This window comes from Nyctereutes procyonoides, unplaced genomic scaffold (genome assembly GCF_905146905.1).
Source record: "Nyctereutes procyonoides isolate TBG_1078 unplaced genomic scaffold, NYPRO_anot_genome, whole genome shotgun sequence".
Taxonomy (NCBI): Eukaryota; Metazoa; Chordata; class Mammalia; order Carnivora; family Canidae; genus Nyctereutes; species Nyctereutes procyonoides.
Genome location: NW_026575146.1, coordinates 24,469,828 through 24,482,044, shown reverse-complemented (window position 1 = coordinate 24,482,044; position 12,217 = coordinate 24,469,828). Strand labels below are relative to the sequence as shown.

Here is a 12,217-nt window from a genome sequence, read left to right as displayed (position 1 = left end):
GAGCACCTCCCCTGCACACACCAGACTTTCCATCCTCTCATCCTCTTTGCTCTGCTGTTCATTCCCTCTCAAATCTTGAGGTACACAATGAAAGAGATTATTATATCTCTAGAACATAGTACTGAATCAGCCTATACAAAATTAATGTAATTACTATGTTGATTTCCAGATGTTAGCTTAATGCCAGCCTATTAAAACTTCTAAAGATGAAGATTAAAACAAACATTCTGAGTAAACACCCACATAAAGACATGTCAAGTGAATCTAGTGATAATCTGAGGGAATGGCAGAAATGTCCAGAGAGGGCATTTTAGAAATTGAATCTCTCCATCACTGACTGGGATAAACAGAATTTCCCAGGCGCTCTTCAATCTTGTTTCCAAAGAGCCTCCAAATTTCTTGTCCTAGTCCCTGGTCTTTTGTCAGCTGTGCTCTCTCCCGTTACCCTGTATCCCCATATCTGGGACTATATCCTCTTAACTTCATTGCTGTGCCTCAATAGACCTTGCACCAGGGCTGGTTTCTTATTCAGGGTTTATATATATATATATATATATATATATATATATATATATAATTTTATTTTACTTATTTATGATAGTCACAGAGAGAGAGAGGCAGAGACACAGGCAGAGGGAGAAGCAGGCTCCATGCACCGGGAGCCCGACGTGGGATTCGATCCCGGGTCTCCAGGATCGCGCCCTGGGCCAAAGGCAGGCGCTAAACCGCTGCGCCACCCAGGGATCCCTTATTCAGGGTTTTAAAATTCAAGCAAAACCCCTTCCTTTTATTCAAAAGTATCTTCTTTTCCTCCTGCTGCCTTCCCTAGGACCTACATGGGATACAGGGAGCCCAGAGAGGCACAGGCAGGCAAAGAAACTGGTGTCCTAATTTATAAAATTTTGGGTAATAATACTTATTTCCTTGGACTGAAGGAATAAGAGAGATAACTTACATACATAGTGTCTGGCGTATTATAGAATCTTGATAAAAGGTATTGTTATAAATGTTAGGTCTTTTGCTACATTTAGTTTTCAAAGCTTTACTGACTGAAATTTTCTCTCTCTTTCTTAGAATGACTCGATTTTATTTTTTTCCTCATGAAGGTTTTTGTTAAATCTCTGGATTCCTGGAAAGTAAGATGGACAAGAACCCATTATGAGGACTAATTACAGGTCACCATCTCATAGCCTAGACTATTTAGTCCTAAAAATCGGAGAAGATAAATTCACCACTTTCCTGTGAGTTTTGTGGGCTTTCTTTTTGGCATTTGTAGTGTTCAAACTATTAGCTTCCAGATCATGCTGAGGAAATATAGCTGAGACTCAATGTCTACAACTTTTGTAGTCTGAGTTTTGCATTGAAATTTTATTCTTAAATTAATTATGTCTACTGTGGTTAAACTTTAAGAAACAAACACCAATAATACAATTTTTTGAGAAATAAATGAAACTAGCTTTTCCAATACTTTAAACAAATCCAAAGTTAAACTGGAATTCAGTCCCAATGGAATAAAATCTAGTTTTGGACACATTGTTTTAATTAAACAATATTATTCTGGATGGCCATTTAAATAATTAGAGTAAAAATGAGATACTTGATACAGTTCTTACAAAGTTTTAGAGAAGTATGACTGTTAGGATTGATGAATAAAGCTATTCATGTATCCTTATTTATTATTCAGGTATATAATTGTCTTTAAACCTATTAATGATTATTTTTCAATGCATATTTCACAGCCAACAGCTCCTAGGGGCAAACTGTTGGCTATTTCTGAGCCAGAGAAAAGAGTTTTTATACCAGAGTCAGCATTATAGTCATAAGGTTCTGAATTACACTCCCCAGAGATACATCCCAAGGATTTCAACTTCAGTTGCCAATTAAAAAGTTTTTCTTGTATTGATTCTTGGAGGACTTCTTTTCTTGCTTTAGCTATTTTAAATTTAGACAGAAGATCTCACCTGACCATTTGTGGTAGTTTTCTTTCCTTTTTTTCCCCTTTATTATTATGAGAGTTGTTTGTGTTTACTATATTTATGTTTCTTGTGACACCTTCCTAAAGAATATACATTTGTCTGTAATTCCCTTGGATTTCTCAGGACCAGCATTAGTGAGGACAGATGTTCCAGGCCTTTCCAGCATCTAGGGAAGCACTCTATTTAGATTCACTGAGGGGTACAAGGAATGTTAACAGAAATTCAGATAGTGAGCAATTGTACATTTTGCCTATACATGCATTTCCTACTTCCCGCTGAATTCACACAATTTATGCTTCTTTGTGATTTTTTTGTTCATTTTGTTTGCTTTATTATTGCAGAATAGAAAAGTGAGATTTGAGGTCTTGAATTGTCTTATGATGCTGTATGTGAAAAAAAGTTAATTTAGTCATGGCTCATCATTCTTCTAGATGTTTGTAAAAAATAAATTGAGCTATATTCCAAGCTACATATGCATTTTTGCATGCTTACCTTGTCTGACAGCTAGTGTGGTGGTATAGACCAAGAAGAGAAGGATGTAATTGAGGAAACTCTGAAAGACTGGTGTATTGGCATGGAAATCTTCTGACAGGTACTTGCTGGTCAAGCCAATTCCACAAATAAGAAGAGATAACACCTGGCCCAGAGCCACAGAGATTAACATCTCCCTGAAAAATAAAGAGAAACAGCAAAGATCAGCAGGAAGTCCATTAAAACACTAACAGTTAAAATTTATTGGGCACTTGCGCCAGTCACTAGGTTCAATGCAGTAAGTAGTACTTTTTTTTTCATCCATCACAGCAATCCTACAAGCAAGGTGCAATTATTAGTGAGGTTTTATAGAGGGAAAAAAACAAAGTTTAGAGGGGTTAAGGAATTTGCTCACTGTCACATAACCAGGAAATGGCAAAGCTGGGATTTGAGACCAAATCTCTCCAAGTAATCCTGGCTTTTAGCCATGGCACTCTGGAGCCTGTGGGGGGAAATTAACCTCATCCCTGATGCCCACCATCACGTTCATTAAGCATTCAGAAACCTGAGAGAACACCAGCACACTGACAAAGAAGCACTATATTGTAATCTTATCCTCAGGTTCTCATTCCAATAAAGACAGACTCTTTTTTTTTTTTTTAAGACTGAAATCTTGGATCCAGGAACACTTAGGGGAAGGGGATGTACAAACCCCCGACAATCCAGAGGGACCATCTCCTTTCCATTTCCAGATTTTGGATCATAATTTGCTCTAGCAAGCACTAATAAGCACTGATCTCTGCTCCTCTACACAAGTTACAATCGCTTGCACAGTAAAACTGCTATTTGCGAAGGAAATTTAGTTACTGAGGTGGTATAATAAAACATTTCAAATTCTGTAAATATTTTCTGTGGCTTTTTCATAGGCATTGTCGACCATTGTAGTAGGGACTAAAGGCCAGAGTCAAGGGGTTCACTTTGCAGAGAAATAAAGTGCCCATATGGGTTTTATGATCATATAAACCTGCATCGTCTGACTCAGGAAGAGCCCCTGGAAATAAAGCAGGCTTTTGCCTTCCCTGAAAGTCCCATCTGACTTTCCTGCTTTATTTTTAGAAACAGAAATGTAAAATAAGCAAGCAGTAGTATTTCTAAACAAAAAGCATTAGTCAGAGGACTTGCAATGTTACATATTTCCTCCCCCACAGCAATGTGAACCCATCTTTCTGGAAGGGGCACAGAGTCCTGAGCAGGTATCTGCATCATGTCTTGCTTAAAAAAAAAAAAAGAAAAAAAAAAAAAAAAAAAAGAAAAGAAAAGAAAAGAAAAAATTAAAAGGCATCCTTCACATTTTGGTCATTCCATTTGTTCCCATGGGAGGAAAATTGTGGCAAGACATGAGGGCTTTCTTTCATGAGATTAACCTGTAAAATGCTGGTAGAGGCTTCTCACTGGTTGCCCTGTTTACAGGTATTGGCCCTGACCCCTGAATTCAATCTTTTTTAAGGAACCAAAGAGATATTTTAAAACACATATGTTTAAAATGTCAGCCTGCTGCTTAAAATCCTATAATGGTACCCCATAAAATACAGTGATCTAGAAGGCCTGTAGGTACGTCGTCTACATAGATGGCTGCCAACATTTCCTCCTATCCCTGTGCGTTCATGCTGTTCCTCTCATCTATTTCTCCTTTTCTAACTCAGTTTATCTTGTGACTTACTTTGACCAACTATGTAGGGGAAAGGATGTCATGTGACCTTTGGGCTAATCCATAAGGAGCTCCGTAGCTTCCATTTTTTTGTTCTCTTCAGATACAGTTTCCACGTAAAGAACTCAGGCAACTGACTATTGAGAGTCCACATGAAAAGAAAAAGAGACTCAGCCAATGCCACCCCAGCTGAAGCACCAGACATGTCAGTGAGGATCCTGGATTCTCCTGCCCCAGTGGAGCAGTACCAGCCTGTGCCACATGGAACAGAGATAAGCCATTCCCAGAGATGGCTGCCCAACTGGAGAATTATGAGAAACAATCAATGGCTGTTATTTTAGGGCATGACATTTGCAGTGGTCAGTTATGGAACCAACAGGTAACTGAAAACAAGGCCCTACATGCCCTCCCTTCACTCTCATTACCTCTAGAGCTTTACCTTCTGCCTTCCCCATGAAGCCAGAGCTCCAGTCTACAAAGCTACTTACATCTCAACAATGAGTCATGGTCTTCTTTGCTGGCATTCCTTTGCATTTGTTATTATTATTCAAGAATGTTTATCCTGCCTTGATCTATCTGATTCCTATTCATCTTTTAAGATTTGGCTTAGATGTTACCCCCCTTTAAGAAGTCTTACCTGTCCTCTTTTCCCTGGGATGTTTCTCCTTTACATCTCTAGCATTGTATTATAATTACTGATTTTACCCCCTTTTATCTTCTGCCAGACTGTGAAGTCTGTATGATGTGCTTCACTGTATCTATAGCTGGGCAATACCATTCAGGGGAAGAAGAAAATGAAGGAATTCAAAGACAGTGCAGAGATAGGCCTAGGCAACCCTGAGCAGTTTTACTGAATTGAAAGGTGATAAAAAAGAAAGGCAGAGGTAAAAAGAAGTACTAGAATTATACATACAAGGGAATATTACTCAGCTATTAGAAATGACAAATACCCACCATTTGCTTCAATGTGGATGGAACTGGAGGGTATTATGCTGAGTGAAGTAAGTAAAATGGGGAGAAGGACAATCATTATATGGTTTCACTCATACGGGGAATATAAGAAATAGTGAAAGGGATTATAGAGGAAAGGAGGGAAAATGAGTGGGAAATATCAAAGAGGGTGACAAACCATGAGAGACTCCTAACTCTGGGAAACGAACAAGAGGTAGTGGAAGGGGGGATGGGGTGAATGGATTGAGGGGGGCACTTGATGGGATGAGTACTGGGTGTTATGCTATATGTTGGCAAATCAATCGAACTCCAATAAAAAATTATACATATTAAAAAAACGGTTTTTAAGTCACACTAACAGAAGTGTGATATTCACTAACAAAAATCAGGACAAACAGTGTATGTTCTCATTCATTTGGGGAATATGAATAATAGTGAAGGGGAATATAAGGGAAGGGAGAAGAAATGTGTGGGAAATATCAGAAAGAGAGACAGAACATAAAGACTTCTAACTCTGGGAAATGAAGTAGGGGTGGTGGAAGGGGAGGAGGGCGGGGGGTGGGGGTGAATGGGTGACGGGCACAGAGGGGGACACTTGACGGGATGAGCACTGGGTGTTATTCTGTATGTTGGTAAATTGAACACCAATAAAAATTAATTTATTAAAAAAAATAAATAAATCTGAAGGACTCAAAACCAGGAAAAAAAAATCATGATAAGGATCTGGTTTTAGTGGAAAGATAACAAATATTTTTGGTATATTGAATTTGAGCTGCCAGATGAACTTCCAAATGATCCAGCAGTATTAGAAACAAGAGATAAGAATTGGATAGGGAGATCAACCAGGAGATAAATATGTAGAAGTGACACACCTAAGAATGATGAGTGAAGTAGTAGAAATGGATGATTATCACCAAGGAAGGGAGAGAGAATAAGAGGGCCTAGGAAAAATCCTTGAGGAATCCCCAGATTGGGGTTAAGGGAGAAAGAAGAGGCACATCATTGGAGTCAGGAGTGTTTAGAAGTCTAAGGGCAAAATCAGGATAGTTCTTGCTATCAGGGAAACCAAGGAAGCAGAGACTGTCAAGGGAGGAGGTGGTTGTGATATTGAATGTTGCTAAGAGGGTAGAGAGAATGAGGACTGAGGGAAGATAATTTGTAGTCACTGCTAGCTTTTGAAAGACCAGTTTTGGCAGAGTGGAGAGTACCAGAGCAATATTGGTATCATGGAAACCAAGGGAACAGAGAGAATTTCACAGAGGGAATTGTTAGCTGTGATAAGTAGGCAGGAAGTGGTAAGATATAAAAGTGTTGACTTTGAAGAGTTTTGAATTCTTCAAAGAGCTCTTTGAAGAAGTTTGATCTAGTCACCACAAAACACCATTATTACGATAATAGCTAAAATAATAATGTATAAAATGATTTAGAAATTTTACTTAGAGTAGATTCATGATTATCCTCTCACTGGGTCATTCTTGATTACTTGCATAATAAGTTATGTCCTTAAGTGGAAGAGAAATGGGGAGAGTTACAACTAATTGGTTGCTCCCAATGCTGAGAATGTCCACTGGAAAATACTGGGTATGGAGTAAATCTCCTTGGGAAAGAAGGTCAAAAACATGCTAATTCCTACAGTAGCTTAAATTACAACATGGTATTCAAAACCTTGGCAATATCCTATACCTTTCTTGAACAAAATCAAGCCATCAAAAATGACTGACTACTCACGTAAGAGAATAGAATTTTAGTCCTTCTGATGTATATGTACCAATATACTATAAAACAGCCATCTATACGTCAGGCACTATATATGCAAGGATGAAAAAGAAATGGTCCTTGTCTTTGGGGAGCTACTAACTGAGATTTTGGAGCTGAGTTCCCAAATAACTTACTACAAAATGAGGCCAGTTAAGGTGAAATAACAATAATAATTCATATTTAATAAGTTCTCACTCTATGCCAAGTCCTGGGCTTAATCTTATATATACTATCTTATTTAATCCTCATAATAACCTACAAGGCAGGTACTACTTTTGTATTTATTTCTTATAGAAATGTGCTGACACATTGTGGGCACATTCTGAAAGCTTATGGTGCAATGAATCTGCTCACCAGATATTAATCTACTTTCTGGAGTTTTAAAAATATAGTATTGATTAGATTAGTGACCGTTTAAATTCAAAGAGACTAAAGCAGTACTCTCTTAATACAGAATAACTGGAAGACCAAAATATTTAGAAATCTGTTTTCCAAATATTTTATACCTATGTACTGTATTTATCATTATACATTATACATTCACAGTATAAATTAGTATTTATACTATATAACTGTATAAATATGCAAATATTTAGATGTTTTACAGATACACATGTATATACTATAAATAAAATTAATAAAAATTATCTCAAAAATAATTTTTATTACCTAATAAATGTCAGATATTATACTAGACACAGAATAGTATGATGACTAGCATGATGAATAAGCATGTGCACAGATGCTAAGGAACTCAGTTTCAAGTAGGAACAGAGCTGGCTACATAACTACAGGTCCTAGTGAAAAATGACAATGTAGGGCCCTTTGTTCAAAAAGAGGGACTAAAGTGATTATAGGTACACACAAAAGGTTCTCCCTCTCAACTTGTCTGGTTTCTTTTTTTTTTTTTAATCTCGTTACTTTTTGACCCCTTTCACCCGTTTCTCCCAACCCCCAATCTCCACAGCTCTGACAATGACCAATATGTTCTATTTATCTATCTGCTTGTTTTTTTTTAATAAGAAAAAAATGGAGTGATATTTAATGTTGCTTAGAGAAGAGAGAGAATGAGGACTGATGGAAGATAATTTGTGTCACTGCTAGCCTTTGAAAGACCAGTTTTGGTAGAGTGGAGAGTACCAGAGCAATATAAAAGAGATCATACAGTATTTGTCTTTCTCTGTCAGACTTATTTCATTAGCATAATGCCTTTTAGATCCATCTATGTTGTTGCAAATGGCAAGAATTCATTCTTTTTATGGCTGAATAATAATATACACACCACCCTATATGCACCACAATTTCTGGATCCACTCATTAATTGATGGATTATGGTTGTTTCCATATCTTGGCTATTGTAAATAACACTGCAACAAACACGAATATGGGGGTGCAGAAATCTTTTCCAGTTAGTGTTTTTATTTTCTTCAGATAAATACCCAAAAGTGGAATTGCTGAATCATATGGTAGTTCTATTTTTAATTTGTTTGAAAACTTCCATACTGTTTTCCATAGTGGCTGCACCAATTTACATTACAACCAATAGTACAGAGAGGTTTCCTCTTTTCCACATCTTTGCCAACACTTATTTTTTTACTTTTTTTATAATAACCATTCCAATAGGTTGTGTGGTGATATGTCATTGTGGTTTTGATTTGCATTTCCCTGATAATGATGCCAAATATCTTTTCATGTACCTTTTGGCCATCTTTATGTCTTTGGAAAAGTGTATATTTTGATCCTCTGTCCTTTTTAAAATTGGATCGTTTGTACCTTTGTCATTGAGTTTGTTTATTTTGTTTTTGTTTTTGGCATCGGCTTGTATGAATTCTTTATATATTTTGGATATTAGCCCCTTATCATATCCATGATTTGCAAATATTTTCTCTCATTTAGTAGTTGTTTTCATTTTGTTGATATTTTTATTTGTTGTGTGGAAGCTTTTTAGTATAATGTAGTCTCACTCCTTTTTGCTTTTGCGGCTTCTGCTTTTGGTGTCAGGGTGAAAAAAATCATCACCAAGACCTATGTTTTCCTCTAGGAGTTTTATGGTTTCAGGATATATATTCAAGGCTTTAATGGATTTTGAGCTAATTTTTGTATGAGATAGTGGTCAAATTTCATTCTTTTGCATTTGGCTGTCCAATTTTCCCAGCACCATTTATTGAAGAGATTGCCCTTTCCCCATTGTATATTCTTGGCTCCTTTGTTATATATTAATTGACCATATATGCATTGATTTATTTCCAGGCTTTCTATTCTGTTCCACTGATCTATGTATTTGTTTTTATGCCAACACTATACCTCGTTAATTACTATAGCTTTGTAATAGTTTTAAATCAGGAAGCATGATGCCTCTAGCCTTGTTCTTTCTCCAGATTGATTTGGCTATTGTTTTTGTTTTTGGTTTTGGTTCTATACAAATTTTAAAAATATTCATTCCATTTCTTTGAAAAATATCATTGGAATTTTGATAGGGAATGTATCGCACCTGTAGATTGCCTTGGCTATTGTTTTTGTTTTTGGTTCTATACAAATTTTAAAAATATTAATTCCATTTCTTTGAAAAATATCATTGGAATTTTGATAGAGAATGTATCACATCTGTAGATCGCACAGTATGAACATTTTAACAATACTTCCAACCATGAGCACAAAATATCTTTCCATTTGTGTCTTCTTCTTCAATTTCATTAACGTCTTATAGTTTTCAATACAAGTCTCTCAACTCTTTGGTCAAGTTTATTCCTAAGTATTTTATTGTTTTTGATGCAATTGTGAATGAGATTGTTTTCTTTAATCCCTGCTAGTTTGTTACTAATATAAAGAAATGCAACAGATATCTGAGTATTGATTTTGTAGCCTGCAACTTTACTGAACTCCTTTATTAGTTGCAACAGTTTTTGATGTAGTTTTTAATGTTTTCTGTATATAATATTGTTATCTGCAAATAATGACAGTTTTACCTCTTCTTTTCTTTTCTTTTTTTTTAAGATTTTATTTATTTATTCATGAGAGACACACAGAGAGAGGAAGAGACATAGGCAGAGGGAGAAGCAGGCTCCATGCAGGAGGTCCAATGGACTCCATCTCTGGACTCCGGGATCACGCCCTGAGCCAAAGGCAGATGCTCAACCGCTGAGCCACCCAGGGATTCATTTTATTTCTTTTCTTGACTAATTACTTTGGCTAGGACTTCCAATACTGTGTTGAATAAAAGTGGCGAGAATAGGTATCCTTATCTTGTTCTTCATCTTAGAAGAAATTCTTTTAGCTTTTCACCATAGAGTATGATGTTAGCTATGGGCTTGTCACATATGGATTTTATTTTTTTAATTTAATTTTAATTTTTTAAAGATTTATTTATTTATTTATTTGGGAGAGAGAGAGACAGAGACAGAGACAGAGACACAGGAGGAGGGAAAAGCAGCAGGCTCCATGCCGGGAGCCCGATGTGGGACTCGATCCCGGGACTCCAGGATCACGGCCTGGGCCAAAGGCAGGCGCCAAACCGCTGAGCCACCCAGTGATCCCCACATATGGATTTTATTATGTTGATGATACCCACTTTGTTTTTGTCGTAAAGGGATGTTTTTGTTTACAGCTTTTATCATAAAAGGATGCTGAATTTTGTCTAATTCTTTTTCTGCATCAATTAAGATGATCATATGATTTTTCTCCTTCATTTTGTTAATGTGGTATATCACAATGACTGATTTTCAGGTGTTGAGCCATCCCTGAATCCCTGGAATAAATCCCACTTGATCATAGTGTATGATCTTTTTAATGTATCGTTGAATTTGGTTTGCTAACATTTTGTTGAGGATTTCTGCATCTATGTTAATCAGGGATATTGGCTCATATTTTTTTTTTCTTGTATGTCCTTGTCTGGTTTGATATGAAGATAATGCTGCCTTCATAAAATGAGTTTGGAAGAGTTCCCTCCTCTTCTATTTTTTTGGAAGAGCTTGAGTAAGGGTTGGTTTAATTCTTCTTTTAATGTTTAATTCAATTTACCAGTGAGGCCATCTGGTCCTGGACTTTTGTTTATTGGGAGGTTTTTGATTACTGATTCAATGTCCTTACTAGTAATTGTCTTGTTCAGATTTTCTATTTCATCATGATTCAGTCTTGGTAGGGTATATGTTACTAGGAATTTATCCAGTGTTCTAGTTTGTCCAATTTGTTGGAACATAATTGTTCACAGCAGTCTCTTTGATCCTTTGTATTTCTGTGGTATCAGTTATAAAATCTCTTTCATGTCTAACTTTATTTAAGTCCTCTGTCCTTTTTTCTTCATGAATAAAAGTAAAGGCTTGTTAATTTTATCTTCTCAAAGAACAAACTCTTAGTTTCTTTGATTTTCTCTATTGCCTTTTTAGTCTCCATTTCATTTATTTCTGTTCTAATCTTTATTACCTTCCTCTCCTTCTCTCACTTTTTTCAAGTTTGTTTCTTTTCCGGTTCTTCAGGTATAAAGTTAGGTTGTTTATTTGAAACTTTTCTTTCTTGAAAAGTTTTTTTGAGGTAAGCATTTATCTATTTTTTTTTCATTTGCTTCAAGGTATTTTTTTGCTTCTCTTTGTATTTATTCATTGATCCATTGGTTGTTTGGCAGCATCTTGTTTAATCTACACATATTTGTGAATTTTCCAGTTTAATTCATATAAATAATTTCTAGTTTCATACTAACGTGGTCTGCAGAGATGCTTGATAGAATTTCAGTCCTCTTAAATTTATTAAGACCTGTTTTTTGGCCTAGCATATCATCTATCCTGGAAACTGTTCTAATTGTGCTGGGGAATAGTATGTATTCTGTCATTTTTTGGATGGAATGTTCCATACATACAACTGTTAAGTCCATCTGATCTAATGTGTTTCTTCAAATGAATATTTTCTTACTGATTTTCTCTCTGGATGATCTATCCATTGATGTAAGTGGGGTACTAAAATCCTTTACTATTATTGTACTGTTGTCTATTTCTCCCTTTAGGTCTATTCATATTTATTTCATATATTTAGGGACTCCTATGTTGGATGCAAAAATATTTATTTACAAATGCTATTAACTTCTTGATGAATTGACCACTTTATTATCATGTAATGCTCATTTTTGGGTCTCATTCTAGTCTTTGGTTTAAATTCTATTTTGTCTGATATTAAGCATAGGCACTCCAGCTTTCTTGTGGTTTCCATTTGCATTGAATATCTTTGTCTGTCTTTTTACTCTCAGTATGTGTGTTCCCTTATATCTAAAGTGAGTCCCTCGTAGGCAACATAAAAATGGGTCTTGTTTTTTCATCCAATCAGCCACCTAATGTCTTTTGATTGGAGAATTTAGTCTATTTACATT

The 12,217-nt window shown here is 36.0% G+C and overlaps 1 protein-coding gene across 1 annotated transcript in view; it reads right to left on the bottom strand.

Annotated features, from left to right (window-relative positions):
• The window catches only part of SLC35F1 (solute carrier family 35 member F1), a 384,841-nt gene that overhangs the window by 142,444 nt on the left and 230,180 nt on the right, over positions 1-12,217 (bottom strand). The window contains exon 2 of the mRNA XM_055309461.1: positions 2,469-2,644. Coding sequence (XP_055165436.1) covers positions 2,469-2,644 — 176 coding nt within the window. The remainder of the gene's footprint in view (positions 1-2,468; positions 2,645-12,217) is intronic.